A 21,704-nucleotide genomic window follows, 5' to 3' on the forward strand; every position below is an offset into this window, starting at 1 on the left:
ATTTAAATCTTTAGCTGCTCAAATGGGTATGGAATATTAGCAGTGTTCAACAAAATATCAATAATGGGATAAATTAGTATTTTCTAAAATGTTGCAGTAGAATACGTTATTGCTATAGAGTTTGGCCTAGTGATTAAGTAAATAAATATACTTTTTATAAACATATTAAAAAGTATGACAAATACAAAGTTTTAAATAATCCTTTGCTTGTCCATTATGAAGCAGTAAATTTTGAAAAAAAATAGCCAAAAATAGAATTACCTGCTTCCCTTAAGCTTTTAAAGAAAAGAGGACTTAATATATATATGTATATATTTTTCATTTTGGCTTTATAAAAAAGACTAATTTCTCTAGAAATTTTCATTCTACAAGTGTTGGCTAGGTCACCACTCTAGTATGTTAATTAATGGGATGAACCAGGAACTAGGTAGAGACTATAAAGTCACAAACATAAAATGATGCATATTCATTATCACAAAATGAAAATAACAGAATTAATTTCATTTCTAAAAAAATTCTGTACAAATGAGAACAGTGACTGGATTTTCTTAGAAATCATTCTTTTTAGTCCAGTGCTTCAAAAACCAGTAAATGGATATTTTTTAACTTAATAGTCTTACGGATACAGCAGGATATAGTTATTCTTTTAATATAAAGGGAAGATCAATTGCATAAAAATACACAAAGCAAACCAGAAATGTAAATTTTACCTTACATTAGTAAGAAAGTATCTCATTAGTTTAACATATTTCTTTAATTACTAAAATCCTCTTAAACTACAAAAAAAAAAAAAAGGAAAGATTGTGTGAGTGAGCTAAAAATTGCTCAGGTAAGGGGTTATGATAATATATCCTTAGTGCTTTCATATTTTGAAAAGTTATCAGCTCAGCTAACTAAAGCTGCATAGATAAAAAGATAAAAAGAAAACAGAATCACTCAGTTTATCTTTATAGATTAATTAGATTAATTTATAGGTGTACAACTTCATCAGATCATACAATTTACAAATGCAGGTAATTTAATTGGGAAATAACAATGGTAACAAGTATAGTGTACTGATAATTTATAATATACACAAAGCACCTTACTGAGTCTATACAAACTTTCTATTATATCAGTTTATCAAAACTGTCCCTCATTGCAATTTTGGTTAAGGACATGAAGGCAAATACAAGTACAAAAATCTCTATTCTGAACAGAACCCTAAAGAAAAAGTGTGTCCTACTTCATGGAAGCATTTGAGTTGTGACGCCAGAAAGTTTTGAGTTGGAATTTCTACCCCACCACTTAACAGCTATGTGGCTTTGGGGAAATTGTTGAATCTTTCAGCAGCTCCAGATTAATCCAGTGGTGTACACATTTTGATGCACATTAGGATTACATAGGAAGCTTTTAAAAATTCCAATGCCAGGTCACATCTCATACAGTACCAATTAAATTAGAATGCCTTGGGGTACGAGCCAGACATACATATTTTTAAAGTTCACAGTGATACCAATATACAGCAAAGTATGGGAACTGTGCTGGTTAACCATGTGTGTTCCAGGGAGAATAACACCCATCTTATGGGTTTGTTTCATAAGTTTGAAATAATACATGGTTAGCACATAGTAAACTATATGGCAACAAAAATGCCTTCAGTAAATGGTAGCTTTTACACTGTTGTTATTTTACTGTAATAAAACAAAAATAAGAGATTAAAAACTCATAGTTGGAGGAGACTGACCTCTTTTACTACCTGGAGACACATGTTTTAAACATATGCTACCAGTTCAGCCATGTTTTACATGCATTCGGTTTTTTTTCACAGAAATAAAAATGGAGTAGAACATCTACTCCCACTTTCCATGCAAAATTTTAATCAATAATTGTATACAAACATAAGCACAATTATTAATCATGCGCTGTTACTGAAAATGATTCAAACTATCATGCCACTTGGCATCTCCTTAATACCATATTTATCATCAGATATTTCTGTCACCAAAGCATTCAAATTCTCAGATAAAAATCTTTTCCTGGGGGAAATATAAACTATGGCTTCTTGTAATGAATGGAAATGAAATGATTCCCCACAGTATATTGCCAGACTCACTGGAAATAAAAATAACTAATTAAATCATCTTCGTTTAAAATAGGTCTGGCTCTGTCAAGCACTTTTCTTCATTGTGGTGCAAAATGAGGATGTCCTATGGAAAACTTTCATATTAACACTTTGATAAATCAGATTACAACTCTGAAAAGCACTTTTATAATTGAGTTTTTTTCCCCCAATTTAATATCTGAGTAATCTTATCTTTAGGATAAACGGAGATAAAGTTTTACCTGCTGGCAGTTTTGTTGGAGCAATCAAAGAAATCTGATTTCCTGAAGTCCATAAATGAGAGTAAAGTAACAAACCATTTCCCCCATAATTGAACAATACCTGATTTCTGTATCTTCGGCATATCCCTTTTTTGTTTGTTTGTTTCATCATGACTTATATTTCCAATCAATTTGAGAAGAATGCTAATATTAATTGTTTCCAATTTCTAAGGATGTAAAGGGGATGTCTTGGGAAAAAAATTCACAAAATGCCCCGGGGTACCCAGCCAACTCTTTTCATAATCTGTTTTTCAGATTAAAAAAAAAAACAAAAAACTATACATAACTATTGGTTTCTTATGAAGTAACATACTCTTTTCAGAGAAAAAGTATGGTAAATTCAGGGATTGCACACCTTTGCACAAGAGTTGTCAAAAGCACATGATAAAAAATTTCAGGTGGTCCAATAAAATATTCTGGCTTTTTTTGTTTTATTTATAGGAGTGTGGCTTATATTTTGATACAGAAGTCAAGTGGGTGGCAATATCCACTTAAAATCTAAAGAACTGAGTGATTATTCTTACTATATTTGCATCTTCCTTCTCCAGTCATCAACCTCAGCATTGCCTAGCACTTGGCTGACTAGTGGTTAAAGAGGAGATAGATGGAAGGAAGCTTGATAAAATACTACTTTAAATATTTTATCATTTTTATAAAGATTGTTAATGTAACACCTGGAGTTTAGGACTCTGTTTCCTTACTCCTTCAGATGACACAGATGCCATGGCACGAAAATCATCTAAAAAGAGCAATTTTTCCATTGTCATTATTACTTGTCCATGACTAAAAATTCCATTTTATAAAAAAAATTAGAAACTCCTAACCTTCCTTTCTATTAGTTTTGTTCTTAGGTATATCCAAATGTCATCCTGACTGGAAAACAGCATTTTGAAAGTGTATCAGTAGCATTAGAAAACAAAGATAGTTTAATCACATGAAACCAAAGGAAAATGTCCTTATACAGGTCTCTTTTTCATAAAGACATGGGTCAAGTATGATCTTTTTAAGGTTCGACTGCACACTGTGAAGCCTGTTAGGGGTTAGAAATATTAAGCACTAAGTTAAAAAATAAGAAAAGGAATAACGATAATACTAAACACCTGTATTCCTAAAAGATCTGTAATTTCAGCAGAAAGATTGCCACTGAGTCCTCATTCATATATAGCAATGGGTAACAGTGACAGTAGGGAGGGGACTACTACAAAATGAAAAGTAAATCAGGCTCTTTTAATGATTTAGAATTATATTGTGCTATTATCTATAGTATACAGTATACGTTATCTGTACAATTAGTTCATTAAGGAGGTGGATCTTCTCCAGTGATTATACTCTGGTGTACATATGCTGAGCAATCCTTACGAATCTGGGTCTAACCCCTCCAACTTTGTTTCATTACTATCTACATAATTGTTGAAAGTGAGAAATCAAAATACTGATAACTAATTCAGAAGTTTCTATCTGGAAAAGATTTTAAAACAACAAAAATTAATATTTTAAGTGAAGTTGTGAATAAATGGTATTAGTTATATCAGCTATTAAACTATGTGCTAATTTGACTGCTTAACTCATTCTCCTATTTGCCCTCTCTTTTCTCATCTAGCCAATTCTGTTGTAGCCCAGAATCTCACTGCCTGTACTACTGCCTCCTTCTTCTTAATAGAGTCCCCTTTATTGATCCTATACACTGCACTCAGAATAAACTTTCCAATTATCTGACCAGTTCACTATCTTAGAAGATACACACACACACACACACACATATATTCAATAGGTTCCCACTGGTCAGAAAAAAAAGGGTCATCTTCTTGGCTGCTTGAAATTTACCTTCTAGCAATATCAAACTGCAAACCTTAGACTGAATTTTACATAGATGACAGTGTAGGAAATATTTTTGCAGCTCATGCCTCTGTCCTTATCTTCCCTGTACCAGCGTTCCCCCAAACTGAGTTAATTGTGCCAATCCTGGGGTACAAAAAGACTCTAAGCATCTGTGTATCATAGCATTTGGCATTTAAGTATACATTTAATGGGCATTTATGTATTTATAAATTTGTCTTCCACATTAGATTATAAATTCTTCGATACAACGGTAATATCTGGGTCCTGTCTGATAAACGGGCCCATCCCTTGCATCTTCTAAAGTGCCTGGAAGTAACAGCTGCTCAAAAACATCATTGATCAATTTAATTGAGGTGAACACAGCAGACAGTATCTCCCTCTAGGGTGGTTCCCTACCTTGCAATGCAAACTCTTGTAGCATTTTACCCATTCTCACCTCAAGTGCACTTCATTCTGGTATATCTCCTCGTCCAATATCTTTCTCTTCTGAAACTAAGATAAGTAATATCCAAACGTGCTGATTCCTTTATTTAGGTGAACCATCCATACCTCTTTCCTGCTCCCCTTCCAAAGGTATGGATTTATCTTTTCTCTCACAGGCCTTCCTAAAATATACAAATGAAACCTGCACATACTTACTGCAGAGAAAAATATGTCAGGCATTTTGGCCTTAAAACAACCCCATGAAGAGTATCTTTATTTCCAATTGTAATTGAGGAAATTGAGACTCAGAGAGGTTAAGTAACTCCCCTAAAGTCTTAGAGCCAGGATTTGAACCCAGGTACATCTATTACCAACCGGTCATGATAAACATTGTAACATGATGCGGTGGGGGTGTTCTGTTTGCTGCATATGCCTTAAGGAGTGTGGAGAAACTATAAAAAATGATGAGCAGGGCACTTAGATGTCATGTTTATAAAGATGTAGAACAGTGATCTAACTCACTTTGTGTTCTCCATCACCGTTGTTCTGCTGTGGCTTTTGGACTAAAGGTTCAACATGGACTGTTATTCATTCAACATTTAACTGATATTTATTGAGCTGCTTCTTTGTGCAAAGCAGAGGTATAACATTTAATACTTTAGTTTTCTAAGACTGAAAGTGATTTTACAGCTGAAGCAATGTATTAGAAACTAAAGTCAGAATAATTTTATAATGAGACATCCATAGACAAGGAACACAGTGAACTGCCTACCTCAAGAACTTCTATGGCCTTATTTTCCCTTTCTCTCACTGTGTATTTTCTCTCTACAATATTAACTATTTTCACATTTCCTCTTTTAAGAAAGCCTATTATGGTCTAGTGCATTCTTCTCTGTTTAAGAAAATGCCTCAGGATAAATTGTGGAGGCAATCATTTTCAATGCTAACATCTTCAAACATGAAACTAGCATCTGGGCAATTATGACATTTGTCTGATTTAGCATTAAAAGGTAAAAGTTTATGTATAAATTTCAAAATTTTTATCATTACTTTATCAAGAACTTTGTGTCCCAACCACAGATTGTTTTTGTTGTTGCGATTAAATTTGTTTCTAATAGTCTTGTGTTTTATGTATGTACACAACAATCCTTAGAATGAATAAGCAAAATACCAATTAAACATTCATATATGCATAAACTTGGATTTTCACTGTATATTTCTCTTTTCTATCATATTCATTTTAATGTAGAGCCAACGTTCATTATCTCTGCCAACAGATTAGAAAGTAAATTGAGTAAATTAAATCAATTGATTATGTTTACTCCACACACTTTGCAATCATTTGAAAAGTTAGTTTTAACTCCCATTTCTCAAAAGCATGACTAATTAATTACATGAATTTTAACTGAAATACGGTTTTTATAGGTTTTTACTTCTCTCTAGTACTTTATTGTTAAGGCAGAATACTAAGAAAAAAAAAATATTCAGCAAGTAATAAAAGCAGCCTTGTAGACAATTTACTTGTCTCTCCAGCTCCTGAAATTTCAAAAACTGTATGTACTGTCATATTCTTGGAAGTAGTGGAGGTGCGACTAAAGTGAAAAACAACAGTTCATTTTTACTTACATGTTGTTAAAAAGTTTAAGACCAGTACTATGCAATTTTCTGCTATTTTTTCTTTTATAAAATTCAGGTTAAACTTGGATTAAGTGTATCCAGTTGCCTGTCCATTATGTTTAAACAAGTGATCATCTGCTTCCCAATTTTACACCAACCAAAATAGATAACTTAGGTAACTTTCTCCCTAGCAAATTCTTACTAAACTCAGAGGAATCTTAGACACTCAACTGCCTGAAATTATCAAACGCCCAACTTATCCAGGTATGCATAAAATACTCATGCAGGTATTTTAGGTGTTACCGAGGAGAAAAGTAAGTACACTGAAGAAATAATGTCTGTTTCATTGACAAACTTTAGATCTGAAAAGGGATTTGGCCAACCAGACACAAGGGAAGACACACTGTAGAAAGAACCAAGTAACAATATGTAAATATTATATGCATAGCCTCTGATGGTATGTTACGTGTGTCCATTAAATGAACTCGATTTTAGAATGAAATAAAACTAAATAATTTTGTGGTTCCCAAGTATTCCTGTTCAGATATGGAATACTTTTATAAATCAGAAAACATATGTTTAAGAAAATATTAATGGACCGTTCAAAACAAGTGAAATGTCAACAGTTTTCCAAGTGAAAACTCTATCAGAGATGTTATTGCCCCCTGCTAAGTGGCACAGAGATGTTCACTAGAAATTACTTGGTAGATAATTGTGCATTAGAAAAAATACTTTATTCTTATCATATTGGTTTATCAACTTCATTGGACAGAATTTTATGTATTACTTTGCAATATTGTTAGGTTAATAATACTGCTACCCAAGGAACATAAAAAAATAGTTTTACTTTTTGTGATTAGAACAAATACCAGAAGGACACAGTTAATAGCTTTGTGGGAACTTTTGTAGTGTTTTGCATAATGAATGAATTCACCAAAGCTCCTATGATAAAATCTTCCTGACTACTCAAAAGGTTAAATGTGTATAAATAGATGATATTTTCCTATACTATGAAGAACATTTGAATAATACTAAATGAATTGTTTTCCTTCTCAGGAACACTTATAAACTGACTGCTTTTTTGGTGTTAACCTTTTCATGCACAATCCTTTGAACTACTTATTATTAATTAAGATGAGGAATATTATTAAATTTAAATTCATCACTCATGCAGACAAGGAAGCAGAGTAAAAACAGAGAGAAGCAAAAATTCTAAAAGACTGTGGGATCTACAAATAGGAATAATGAGAATGAGAAAGCGAGGCAGAAACCCAAGTAGTATGTAAGGCTTCATCATAATGTGGTTAATATACAAACTTAAAAGTAGTCCTCATGTTAGAGGTAAACTGAGTGGGTCTGTTTTCTTGGAATCAAAAATACTAGACAAATGTATGCCAGAGCAATATTTCAAGTGACTCAATATCAGGGATCATGAGTCAGTTATTTTGATGTTTGTCTCATCACTTGCATGATGTTATTGCCACAGCCATTTTGCATATTGTCTAAATTTTTAGATAAGTCATTTCCATTGTTTTAAAATTCCAGTTTGACAGCCAGAAGTCTGTGAAAGCTTAACTTCCTTAAAGAAAGAAGGTCAAGTAGATGATAGTGTCATATATGTCTGTGAAACATACACTTCCTTAAATAACTCTAGGTGTGAGTGCACTCTGATACAAGAAAGGAACTAAATTAAAAAACATAGTTAAGTATGTGTTTAGTGACAGTACCATGATGCTTTGAAACTGATGTTCACATTAACTAGAAATTTCACTAAGTTAACAGGCAGACATTCTCCCTCCTCCTGCCCCAAGTACTGAGTGATCCCCATTACTTTATACATAATCCTATGATTCTGAACAACTGGCATGTTTTGGTGAACTCTTATACCAGCTGCATTATTCTAAAGTGATGGTGTATAAGGTATTGGAAAACCAAATAACTAAATTGATTATGAAATTTTACATGGATACTAATCAGTTTTAAGGAGACTGAAAAGGTTCAGTTGAATAAAGTCAATTTCAGATAGCAGCCCCTGAGCAGCAGGTGATGGGGAAGAGGATGTGGGGGTGAAGAGGTGGTGATTGCTCTTTAGTTTACCTCTTTTCCTTTGTCTTTTAAATGTGGGTTAGTGTCCACAGGGTAGGTAATTTAGAATACATCATCTCTCTACAGGTTACTAAGTGTCTAAATCTGCACAGTTAAGGAGAAGCAGGAATGAATTCAATAAAAGTTCAACCCTGCTAGTCAGACCTCTGTGAATACAATGACAAAAATATTGCTTACAATTTCATCATCTGCTATTTGACTTACATGTTTTTATCATGGAGCTAGACAACAAAATTCAGCAGGAAGGCCAGGGCTGAACATTCAATGAAAATGACTCATTGACAGCTTTTATCTCCAAAAGCTTCTCCCACGTTATTTTGGGAGAAAATGTCTTTTGAAACAGATAAACCATTAACTCAGGTTTCTAAACCTTTTTTATAGTATGGACCTTTTTGTTAGTCTGATGAAGCCTAAAGACCCTTCTCAGAATAATGCCTTCAAACACATAAAATGAAATACAAAGAAATTGAAGGCAATCATCAAAATATTTAAAAATATGTGACCTATCAGTGTATATGCTGATCTATTAATACATTAAATAAGTAGTAGCAGATCTATAGTTTCATATTAGTGAAAAAGGTCAGAGATATTTTACATTTGTGACATGTATTATGTGAAATGAAAATATCTGTGATTTCTATTAGTGACAAAATCATAGGTACTGCTAACACTATGATTGGTTGTTGCCTACATTTGTAATTGACAAAAATTTTAAATTTCATTCATCCATTAATACAAATAAACAGATGATTTTTGTTTTCTCATCAAAGGACACTTCTGTCTACCTATCCTTTGTGGTCCTTACCTAGGGTTACAAACCTTGCATTAAAAACTTACAGAGTGGGACTGAGAATGCCCTTATATTAATCCTTGTAGGAAAGTGCTAATGTTCTTAAAACTATTAACACTGGTAGAATCCAGAAATAATTCTATTGGAAAAGGAAATAGCATTATTAAGTTACTGCTAAATGAGTATGAGGCGACATTTACATACCAAATTGTCATTTCAGGGATGTTTACAAACTTTTGTGTCTGCCCAAGTGTACCAGAGAAAATATAAAGTGGATTTTCTTTTCACCAAACCACCACAAATATCTCTGGATTTTTCAGAGCTAAGAGCTGTGGTTTCAATTTTTCAGTGTTTCGTAGTTAGATAATAGTGCTGAGTATTTATAGGCTTCCTTATATAACTATAGTTCTATCCATTTTTCTTGTCAGAATAGTTTATTTTCTGTCCCTGCTCCTGTTTTCCTTGAATTTTAGTATTGGATTTACTGACTTTGCTCTGGGTCTCCTTCTTTTTATAGAACCATATTCCTCAAGTTCAATTTATTTTTAAGTTGGATACTTTATGTTTCCATTCCCTTTGGAGCTCTGAAAAGAACGTGTGTTATTGACCAGATAAAGCTATTAAGGTAACTATTATGAAATTTATTTTTAGGTCTTTAGTCACCTTAATGGTTCTTTGGGGTTTAAGATATGCTCAAAGTAGATTGCACCATAACCTGGGAGGAGCAGCCTGTGGCTATTATTTTCTACTCAGCACCTGCTCATTCTGGAACACTTGCAATCTGGCATTCTTCTGTACACCCACACAATTATGTAAGGGCCATTAATGGTTTTAGCCTCCACATTAAAAGTATCTTTTCTTACGCCTGTATTTTCTTGACCAGTTCCTATTCTGGAAACACTCTTTTCCTTGCTTTAAGTCTGTATTCCTCTTCTGTTTCTTGGATTATCTTTTTATTTATTTATTTGTTTTTTGTACCTTTGCAAATAGAACTTCTTTTACCTGATTTAAATTTTATCCTTAGCCATTTATACTTTTTACTCTCTTACTTTCTCTCTTTGCAATGCTATCTAATCTTATCACTTCATCATTCTCATCCGACCCATAAATCTGAATCTTTGTTACCAATGCTTCCCTTAACTATGATCTGCATTTTTAATAACTAGCTGTACTATCTTATCAGGATGTCCTAATTGCACCTAAAATTCCCTATGCCTAAGCAGTGCAAAAGGTTGCTGTGCCCTCATTCTTCAGTTGAAGAATATTGCTTTGAAGATGGGAACTCAAAACATGTATTTGGCTTTATGTCTTACATGCTGCTGGAAACCATCACTTCCAAGTGTGCTGATTCAGTTGAAAACTGCGGCTAGGGCCACACTAGCTGTTGCTGTCACTGCCAAACTCACTCCATAGTTGCCAGTCAAGTTTTATTGCAACCATTTGAAACCCTTGAGAGCTCAGGAAATCACGCCATCATTTGAAAAATTGTGCACATTTGGTGAAAGATCAGGAACTATCTTTATTCTTTCTTCTCTTCTGAGAAAGTTTATCTCTGCTGTTTAGCAGTGTGATAAAAGTGGAAATTCCGGTGGTTTGTGCTATAATTTCCCCATTGTGAAATAACCAATTGAGCCTCACTCTGACAGTCAGGCCCCAAATTTCACCTAAGTACCCAAGAATGCCACAGTAACATGTAGAAGATATTGTCTGGCCCACAAATTACATTTTAGCAATGTTCCAACTTTCTAGTCCCAGGATGACTTCTTTCCTGGTAGTTTCCTAACAGAGAGGTTTTTTGTTTTGTATATATTTTATTTGGGTTCTCCCTCTGCTCTTTTTGTAAGTGTGAGGGTTGGAGTGATAGCTGAAAAGAGTGATATTTTCAGTTTGAGAAAAATGCAATATGTTTCAATCATCCACTACAGTTCTAAATTTTATGAGAACTAAATCAAGTTATGCTGTTCTTGAACTTTCTTGATGTCTGAGTACTTCATCTTTCTTTGTCTTTGAACTGGAAAATATAAGAGCTAGTTTTAGCCTGGAGAATAAATACAAAACTAGATTATAATCCCTGGACATATACAGTTTAGCACATAAGGGGAATGTTGAAATAATCTGAAAACAAAAAGGTCTTACTGAATGTGTCAGTAATTATTTGCAATTAAATACAAAACTGCCAGGTAATGAGAATATGATTCAATTTGTTGGAAGTATTTAACAAGTCCTACATGGTCTATTTGAGCATTTTGCAGATACTTGTTTGTCTTTTCTTTACTACATTATCGCTTTAAGGTACAGTAGGTGAACCTTCAAAGTGTGATAATTCTGTACAAAACTGTTGTGTAACATTCGGAAAATATACCCAGAGGCATCTGACTGAAGATAGAACTTCCATGTCAGACACAAAAAATCCAATTTGCTTTCGTTATTGAGTCAATTTTTTTGTGTTTATTGTTTCAAAAACTTCATCCTGCAATAACAGTGAAATCATTTCTTTCTTTACTGATATACTTGCAGTGTTCTGGATTTTCTTTTTAACTCACAAAAACATGTTTTAAAAGAAGTGAGAAATTAAGTTAAAATAATTATATATATTCAAGTATATATGGTTACAGTTATTTGTAAATGTATCCCATATGTTTATAGGTAGATTTTTTTTTTTTTTTTTTTTTTTGAGACGGAGTCTCGCTCTGTCCCCCGGACTGGAGTGCAGTGGCCGGATCTCAGCTCACTGCAAGCTCCGCCTCCTGGGTTTACGCCATTCTCCTGCCTCAGCCTCCCAAGTAGCTGGGACTACAGGCGCCCGCCACCTCACCCGGCTAGTTTTTGTATTTTTAGTAGAGACGGGGTTTCACCGTGTTAGCCAGGATGGTCTCGATCTCCTGACCTCGTGATCCGCCTGTCTCGGCCTCCCAAAGTGCTGGGATTACAGGCTTGAGCCACCGCGCCCGGCCTATAGGTAGATTTTAAATGTTATGCCCCTCAGATTTACCCATAGTCAACTCCTTTATTTATTTATTTTTAATGTTCACAAAAGGTACCAGCCTGAGGCAAACTGTCCTTCTCTTGTCTCACTGGAGTTTTGGATTAATTTTTATTTTATGTGTTTCAAGCAAAGTAGAACAATCTTAAGTTAAATTAGCCAATGCTTGCAAAGACAAAAATCATTACCAAAGTACTCTGTTCCAATTTCTAAAACAGAGCAGATATTTGTTATATGAAATACTATAAGATTAAAATTAAATATTTATTTTTCTTAGTTTCTCTTTGATTTCTTGTTACATTTACAAGTTAAAATATATTCTGATGTTTCAAAAATCCCTCATGGTTGCAGAAAAAAATATTTATAAGATGAATTTTTAGTATATAAACATGGTTTGGCATGGATAGATCACAACCCCAAATGAAATCTCATGACTCTATTGTTAAGGCCTAAAAGATAAGATATACTAAAGGTGCTATCACATGTTGGTTAAATAACACTCTTAACTCATCCACTAAATATTAAGATTCTTAAAGACAAAGGATCTGTTTATTCTTGAGGATAAACAAAGGATCTGTTTATTCCTGAGGATTCTCAAAGGATCTGTTTATTCATCATTCTCTTTATAAAATTCTCATCTCCACCACCCCCTCCTCTTTCTGTTTGAGTACATACTATACATTCTTAAGGTCTTAGCTTAAATATCACTTTCCTAAATCCCCCAAACAGAAATGGCTTCCCTGTCATAGGCTCCCTCTTTTTTGCCCTCATGGCACTTACCATGTCTTATCATTAAATAATACATAATTCTTTTTTCCTCTGTCGTTATTCTGTACATTCTATGAGAGTAGAAACCAAATTCATTTCAATTACCATTGTTATCCTGGCTTTAGAAGGTGATACAATTTGTTGAATGAATGAGTTTATTCATATATGTTCTTGTAACCTTATACACAGTTATGCTAAGAAAAGCTCAGTAAATATTTGTGGCTAGTTTATTTGATCATATAATTGAATACATTCACTATATTGTAACATCAGACTTAGGCAGTTTTCTCATAAAACTTATGTGTGCTTTCATTCTAATTTTCACTTCCTTATAGACACTTTTAAAAAAATAATTTACTTCAGAATTTCTCTCTGTTTTCCTTTTGTCTTGCCACAGCTGGATAGAAAAGAGTAGGATTTTAGTGTTATATAATATAAAACTATAATCTCTGACCACTTTTATAGAAAATGCTGGAATTATTCATTCTCCTCCTGTCATTCACTAAAATCACCGCAGACATTCATTTGCTTGTCATTCACTGAGATACCTGATCAAGTAACAGTGACATCTTACAATAATTGCAAACATACAAAGAGATAAATCAAATTGAGTGTTTGGGTGTTTGTGGTTCATATGTTATGATGACCTTTTATAAAAAAACACAGCAACTATCTCCTCTAATGATTTTGGGTAAAGAATATGTATTTAAACTCATATTAATGCCACAGGAATTCTTAAATTTATGTATCTGTAAAACATGGTATGCAGGCAGTATACCTAACATCTACACTGCTTGTTCTCAAGGACATACACTAATTTACTAAAGAAGGACAAGTTGTTTGCATAAATAATAAAACTTAAAATCACACAACATTATGACAAAAGAAAAGGTGAGATACACAGGTATTTTTTTTTCAAATAACTAAAAAAATCCTATGTGTATACATTTATGCAATTATTTTCTTATTTATAACATTTATTGACCTAGGTGTTTTATTAGGTATTTTACATATGCTATGAATTTTAATCTGCCCATCAATATATATACATCAAAAGATAGTATCAATTCCATTTGCAGATAAAAAGTCTGAGGTTCAGAAGGGGCAATGTACTTGTCAGGACATATAGTTACAAATAGAAAATGTTTAAACTTCCAGTTCTATTTGAATGCAAAGCCTGCACTCTTGCCTCTTACGCGGTTGTTACTTGCCAAGGCCACTCATCAAGTGTAAGTGTTTTTAATGTGTAGCATTTAATAACAGCATCCCTTTACCCTACAAGAGACAGGATCATATCATGCTTAGGGCTGCAGGCTCTGCAACTGCAATGCCTGGGATTAAGGCCAGGCTCTGAAGTTTACTAGCCAGGTCAACTTATGCAAATTATTTACTTACTCAATAGCTCAATCTGCTCTGTAAAATGGAATCAGTAATAAAGAGTACCTACTACAAAAAGTGCTGAGAGGATTAAAAAATCAATATTTAAAGTACTTAGGAAGGTGATTGACACATAGTAAAGTCAACATATATGAATTAACATATATGAATTGGTGAAAAGATATAATTTAGTAAACAAAAACGATTTGCCTGTTATTATTTACAAATTTGTCTTTTAAAAAGCAATAATTAAATACTGAGCTTAAAAATACAAATCTCATCATATATTTATCTATACAATGTGTTAGAAATTTTCAGTGAATAAGTCTGTACTTAAACAAATATACTTGGTGGTACACATCGATATCAAAATAAAGAATATAGGGGCCAGGCACCGTGGCTCACACCTGTAATCCCAGCACTTTGGGAAGTTAAGGAGGGCAGATCTCCTGAGGTCAGGAGTTTGAGACCAGCCTGGCCAATGTGGTAGAACCCCATCTCTACCAAAAATACAAAAAAATTAGCCGGGCATGGTGGCAGGCACCTGTAATCCCAGCTACTTGGGAGGCTGAGGCAGGAGAATTGCTTGAACTTGGGAGGTGGAGGTTGTAGCGAGCCGAGATTGCGCCACTGCACTCCAGCCACCTGGGAGACAGAGCAAGACTCTGTCTTAAAAAAAAAAGAAAAAACAATACATATAATTTTATATATATATATATGTAAACTATATTTTTTATTTATATATATTATATATATACACACACAGTATATATTGTCTATGTTTATGTGCTTGGAAATACTAGTTAATTTATAATGATGGCTAAAAGAGTTAAAGCTGCTCAAATAATGAAGCTAAGAAAATATTAATTTACCACTTTCAAAATATATTCATAGGTATTATTTTAATATCCTTATAATATCACAGAATTCTTCAATGACTATATAATTATCTCGATTATTTTATTAAATTTGCAAAAACTGGGTAATTATGATATTTGGAAACATCACTTAGTCGTTACTAGAAGATTTTAGTTTTAATTTTTAGTAAAAACCTCTGAGATCACCCAAGTCTTTGCTTGTTTGTCATAATTGTTTGTGGATGTTGCATTATAAGAGCTCCCTTGAAAACTATCTTACTTTCCCAAAGTAGTGCCAGTGACAAAAATGAATTTGAGTGCCATTCCTGAAATTTAATAATGTCATATTTAAACACCCAGGAGGGAAATGTATACAGGTATTGTGGGCCACATAGTCTAATAAATGAGAACAATCCTAGTTATTTTTAGATTAGTTAACTAAAGTGTTATTAATTTTCATTGCACTTAATCTAGTTTAAACATTATGTTCAGTTAAACTTATATGACAAAATTTATCTATTCTTATGAGAATAGTTTTCTCATTCCAATTCATCATCATTTTCTTTTCAAGCTGTTTATGGAAGTAACTGTCAGAACACTTGAGCTTATAACATTTAAAAGGAACGAGGGGCCACGCGCGGTGGCTCATGCCTATAATTCCATTACTTTGGGAGGCCGAGGTGAGTGGATCATTTGAGGTCAGGAGTTTGAGACCAGACCAAAGTGGTGAAACCTTATCTCTACTAAAAATACAAAAAAAAAATAGTCAGGAGTGGCGGTGCGTGCCTGTAGTGCCAGCTACTCGGGAGGCTGACGCAGGAGAATTGCTTGAACTCGGGAGGCAGTGAACTGAGATCGTGCCACTACACTCCAGCCTGGGCAACAGAGAGAGACTCCATCTCAAAATAAATAAATAAATAAATAAATAAATAAAATGAACAAGGGAATTAAATTAGGACTTTAATTAGAAGAATTGCTGTAATGCTGTGATAGATACTACAGGAGCATCTAAATGATTTTCACATATCAAATATAATTTCATGTAAAATATAAAAATAATAAAACCTAACCAAACCTGGTAATAAATAAATAATAAAACTAAAAAAGAAGTGAGATCTTCCAAAGTAAATAAGTTGTATGAATCGCTTCTGGAAGTCTAAACTGAAATTATTTAAATCAGAAATATGTATTATTGCCTTAACTCCACTATAATTAGAAGATAATCACTTGAAAAGTACAGGAAACTTTTTTTGCCTAGTATTAAAAGGTTCATTATTAACGTGAAATAATTTCATTGTTACTGAAAATGTTCAATAGGTATTTAATTTGCATAATAATTTTTACCACATAATTTTGCAACAGGTCATAATGGAGTTAGATATAAATTTGTTCCTTACAAAGTAAAAGTGCTTAATAGCTAAATCAATTAAAGACATACATTATAGTAAATAATTCACAGTTATTTTTGTAATATTTATTAAGGTAATATCTCAACAAAAACATCTTGCTTTTAATTGCTTAACTTAAAATAAATATATTTGAGTTTTCGAAATGTGGTATAACACTAGTTTTGAAAATATTTCATTTAATTGTATTGGCAAAGGCAGCCTTAATATACAGTTTAAAATTGAAGGTCTGGTAAAAAATGAGGGAAAGGCCACCCTCTGGGACATGTAAGATACAAAGTCCAGAAGAAAGGTTATCAATCATATTCCAGGGTAGACGCCAGCACAGGAGTTATCGTCTATGTATTGTCAACAACTTCCAAGATCTTACCTTCAAGCAGCTTAGAGCTGGTACCACCTGTAACCCGTATGTGATTCTATATACCCCACAGTAAGTGAATTCTCTAAGTTCTCAATGTGCATAAATCATCAGTGTGTCAGAATGTCCCTTTTTACTCTAAATTTTCTAAAAACTCTAAGAGACTACAGAAAAAAGTAGAGCCATATCCTAAGAAACCTAGACAATAGGCAGAATAAAAAACCTTAATTTGTTATATGTCTTTAAAATTTAATAAAATAAAAGCAAACACCTCAATAGGAAAATATTTTAGAGCTCCCTAAGTGACTCTTTCTGATCTCCTTGTCAGGGCACAGAGAATAGAGGAAATGCTAGAATGCCAGATCATATGACAGTTGAAGGGAGGCATTGCACTATCACACGCATCTTCAAAGAGATGCCTACATTTAAATATAAATATTATATAGATATCAACCTAATTCACAGAAAAGCAAAGGTTTTCATTAAACACAACATGAAAAACTGGTTGGAAGACATGAGGCACAAACTAATGACAGGGCAGGGGCATTTCTCCCTCTTTCATAGCCTTACTGTCTGTCTCATAAACCCCTCATCCCCAGCCTATCCACTAGACCTGTTTCCCAATTCCTCCATGCCCTAGAGTTCCACATTCTAGGTCTCCTCTTCTACATCCTCAGGTGTCACTTCTTAGGCTCGTTCCTCACTGCAGAGTGAAACTCATCCTTAGGCAAGGTTCTTATGATATGTCCCCCATTCAATCCTCCTTTAGGAAAATGGGAAGGTTTCTCCCCCACAATTGTTCCCCTAATCAGGCCTCCTATGGGTCAGAGGTGGCCTTACTCTTCCTAGAAAGGCTCTAATCCAGGTATTGTTTTAAACTATGCCAAAGTTCCTTCCTGGAAGGTTCTCTATTCAGGTACCAATTCTCTATTTTCACTGAATGAAGGTGAAATAGTCAGTGACATCAGTTTTTTTTGTTCATCATGATATTAATAAGATGTTCACTGACAGACATCTTGGAGGTGTTCTTTAGCACGACTTCTAGTGATGACTGAGCAGCCATCTTCAAGTTCCATGAAACAAAAATGGATGCAAGTGCTGTGCCCGGGACAGGCCAAAGAGAAGCTGAACCTGAGCTTGAGTTAACTTAGTGGGTGGTTAGTTAAATGCTTTATGGGAAGGTTTCTAGGTTAGTTGGTTGGATGACTATTGGTCTATTTGGTTGCATGGTCAACCTACTTACTCAGCCTTCCCTTTCCATCCTTCTGTGCCCTGTACCTTTCTTCATCAACTCAGGCTCAATGTCCTTCCTCAATTACTTTAAGTTTAGCAAGTTTTTTTTTTTTCCAATTCAAGATTTCTCTATGATAGTCAGAGTTTAATTATTTTTGTGCAGTTTGTCAGGACTACAGTAATGAGCATCCCATTTTATATCATTATTTTATTTATATATATTTATATATCAAATTATTCAACAATATTTCCTATTTTATTTTATAAAGACCATGGCCGAAGAGAAAGAAAGAAAAAGAAAATGGGAAATAAATTTCTTACTATGGCTGAAGAGAAAGAACTATGTGGTATGTGTGTGTGTCTGTGATAAAGAATGGACGTGTCATGTATTCACGTTTACATTATACCTCTCTATTTAAAGAGGTATCTCAATCTTGAGGAAAATACACTGAGTGGGGATGGGGAATCAGAAATCTGTAGCATTGCTTCTGTCACTAAATATCTGTGAAAGCTTAGGCAAACAACATCACATGAGTCTCAGTTTCTTTATCTGAAATCTCATCTGCGTCTACATTCTGAATGTGCGTAATGACGTGGTGGTGCTCAGATCATACAATATACATCAAAGCAGTAGCAGTATGAACTTTCCTGTAATTGTCCAATAATTATAAGGCTATATCATTAGTATTCTTATGAACATGTGTTTGGGCCCACTTAGGCCCTATCCAATTGACTTTAGTCCTGTTACTACTTTTTCCCAGCATTTTTTTTTTTTTAGGCGAGTGGTGCTTTCTGCCTCTTTGTAAACACTTAAGGCAAATAACCGCTCTGTCACTTGATGCATCATTTCAAGTCCCTACTTTCTTCAGCTTCCAATAAGACAAATAAATAGTGTGCAACATTTTTGCTAGTGTGTGGGACAGCCCAAATGCATCCTCCTTTATTTTTACCTTTTATTTATAATAGAGGCTAACTGACTTATTTTATTTTTATTTTGTTGCTTTAGACATGGGGTCTCACTGTGTTGCCCAGCATGGTCTTGAGCTCCTGGGCTCCTTCCGCTGAGGCCTCTAAAAGTGCTGGGATTACAGGCATGAGCCAGCGTGCCCTGTCTATCTGGTTTCAACACCCTGAATTTACTCTCAGAACCAAAGTGTCACTCTGGTGGTAGAAATTTCGGTCCTATACATAATCATAAACCAAAATGGGATCCATGGAACTTGAGTATCTGAGGCAATGTTGTCATCCTTTTCAGGTCACAAGACACCACTTCTATGCATCTAGTGCACTAAGTGAGACATCCTAGAGAATATGTATGCATTAAGAACATACCACAAATATGAAAAGTACCATTTCAATGGATTATGCACTCTGAAAGCAAATAATATTGATTTTGGCCCAAATTTCAAAATAAATGTAGATGATGTACATAAAAATGTATATGCATACATATATGTGTGTGTATACACACACACACACACACATACACACACATGCGAATACTTACTGTATTGACAATTTCTTCCCATAAATTCGCCTGGGCACTCGCAGGAATAGTTGGCAACAAGATCTGTACATATTCCGCCATTTTTGCAAGGCTCAACTTCGCATTCATTTATGTCTAAGGAAAACAGAAAGGACAGAGGAAGAGAATTGGTAAAAAAAAAAAATTTGATACTGGAAAGTTTTAGACATTTGAAATACAAATGTCTTAGTCATGCTATTCCTTTGTGTGTGTGCAGGCATGTGTGTGTGTTTAGTCAGTAACACAAATGCTGCTTAAAACCAACAATTTATTAACCATTAAATTTAATAAATTTCAAATAAAATTCAGAATCCAGATGAAAGGCCAACAGAACTAAACCACTCTCCCATTCTGAAAATAAATATGAGTAGTTTGGGGAACTATTCAGTGTATCCTTAGAATTAAATCAAACAAATTAACCCTGATGGAAAGATGAATTGGTTTCACTTACGAGATCGAGAAACCTCCCCTGCAGCAACAACTGCCAATTAACACTGTCTCATTTCATCTTAATTCATTAAAATTCTAACTGACAGAGATGTTTTAGTTTCTAAGTAGTTTGTCTTTGATGAATACGATGAGAAGCAAATTAGAGTTAATAGCTAAAGCTCATTAAATGCAAAGTATAATAAATGTAAATGGTGATCACTTCCTAATCTCATTCAAGGATTTCTAAAGTTAGGAAGACTAACGGGACTTACCTTTGATATGCTACTATTATATCTGATGCAAAATCACATGAAACATAAAACATTGAGCAAATTATACTACTTCCCTTGCTAATTTTGGACAACACAGAAAATAAACATGATTTTGAACACAAAAGAAACAACAACTAATTCAATCAAATAGCAATCACAGATACTCACAAATCATTCCCTTTTAGCACAGAACCATGCTGGATTCTGTGGGAGCTAGTACAGTAGCTGGAGAGCATACACCACTCCCCATCTCTTCCTCATCCTATGAGCTTTTCCAGTTGAGCTCCCTATCTGCTTTCATTTCCATAACTGTTTGTTGTTGTTGTTTTTAACTGTATTACAGACTTGGAAATTGTCTGTTTATGTGCCTTTAGCCCCTTTCACCTTGTCAGAAAGTTAGCTCCACAAACGAGGTTCCTATCCTGCCCTGTTCCTTGGATTCCTGAAAATACCACACTCAATCTGGACAACTACTGGGGTCCAATAAATGTTTCCTGACAAACTTTCTACCAAAACAATAGAAATAGTCCTGTGCACAATCTTAAAAAATTTTATTCCAGATTTGTAATGTGCCTTCTGTTACCCTATAATGTATCAAATGGTAGTTCTGAAATCTTGGGTTATTACAGTTGCTTAAAGCAAGACGATCATTAAATTACTTTTAAAAGGAAACAAGGAAAAAAGTACTTGAAAATCTCAATTTTGCCCTTTCTTTTGACATTTTGTCTTCTAATTAGTATCCCCTCCAGAAAGCAGAGTTGTTCACCCTCTCATTCTAAGTTCACTGTAGAAAGCCTGGTCTAAATTTCCTTAGGTGATAACTTGCTCTCAAAAAGTAGCCCTTTTGGTTTCTGATTGACAATCACAGCTTAAGAATAAAATAATTCATGACTGTGTTCAGAAAAAAATAAAAATAATTTGAGTACCTCATAACTTCATATAATAGGATAAAATCAGAATCTGCTAATCTCTAAAGAGATGGATCTATATGCTGTAAAGTGTGAGAGACTCGGCTGGGAGCGGTGGCTCACACCTGTCATTCCAGCACTTTGGAAGGCCAAGGCAGGCTGATCACAAGGCCAGTAGTTCGAGACCAGCCTGGCCAACATGGTGAAACCCTGTCTCTGCTAAAAATACAAAAATTATCTGGGTGTGACGGCGTGTGCCTGTAATCCCAGCTACTTAGGAGGCTGAGGCAAGATAATTGCTTGAACCCAGGAGGCTGAGGTTGCAGTGAGCCGAGACTGAGCCACTGCACTCCAGCCTGGGAGACAGAGCTAGACTCTGTCTCGGGGGAAAAAAAGTATGATAGACTCCTAAATATTTGATATTGAAACTGTACAAAAATGAAGGATGG

The 21,704-nt window shown here is 34.2% G+C and overlaps 1 protein-coding gene across 2 annotated transcripts in view; it reads right to left on the bottom strand.

Moving 5' to 3' along the window:
- EDIL3 (EGF-like repeats and discoidin I-like domains 3) overlaps window positions 1-21,704 on the bottom strand; it is a 448,834-nt gene that overhangs the window by 178,857 nt on the left and 248,273 nt on the right. For both annotated transcript variants that reach the window (XM_011944229.1, XM_011944228.1), the window contains one exon: window positions 19,629-19,742. In XM_011944229.1, coding sequence (XP_011799619.1) covers window positions 19,629-19,742 — 114 coding nt within the window. The remainder of the gene's footprint in view (window positions 1-19,628; window positions 19,743-21,704) is intronic.

The sequence above is a fragment of the Colobus angolensis genome, unplaced genomic scaffold (assembly GCF_000951035.1).
Source record: "Colobus angolensis palliatus isolate OR3802 unplaced genomic scaffold, Cang.pa_1.0 Scaffold23, whole genome shotgun sequence".
In the NCBI taxonomy this organism is placed as follows: domain Eukaryota; kingdom Metazoa; phylum Chordata; class Mammalia; order Primates; family Cercopithecidae; genus Colobus; species Colobus angolensis.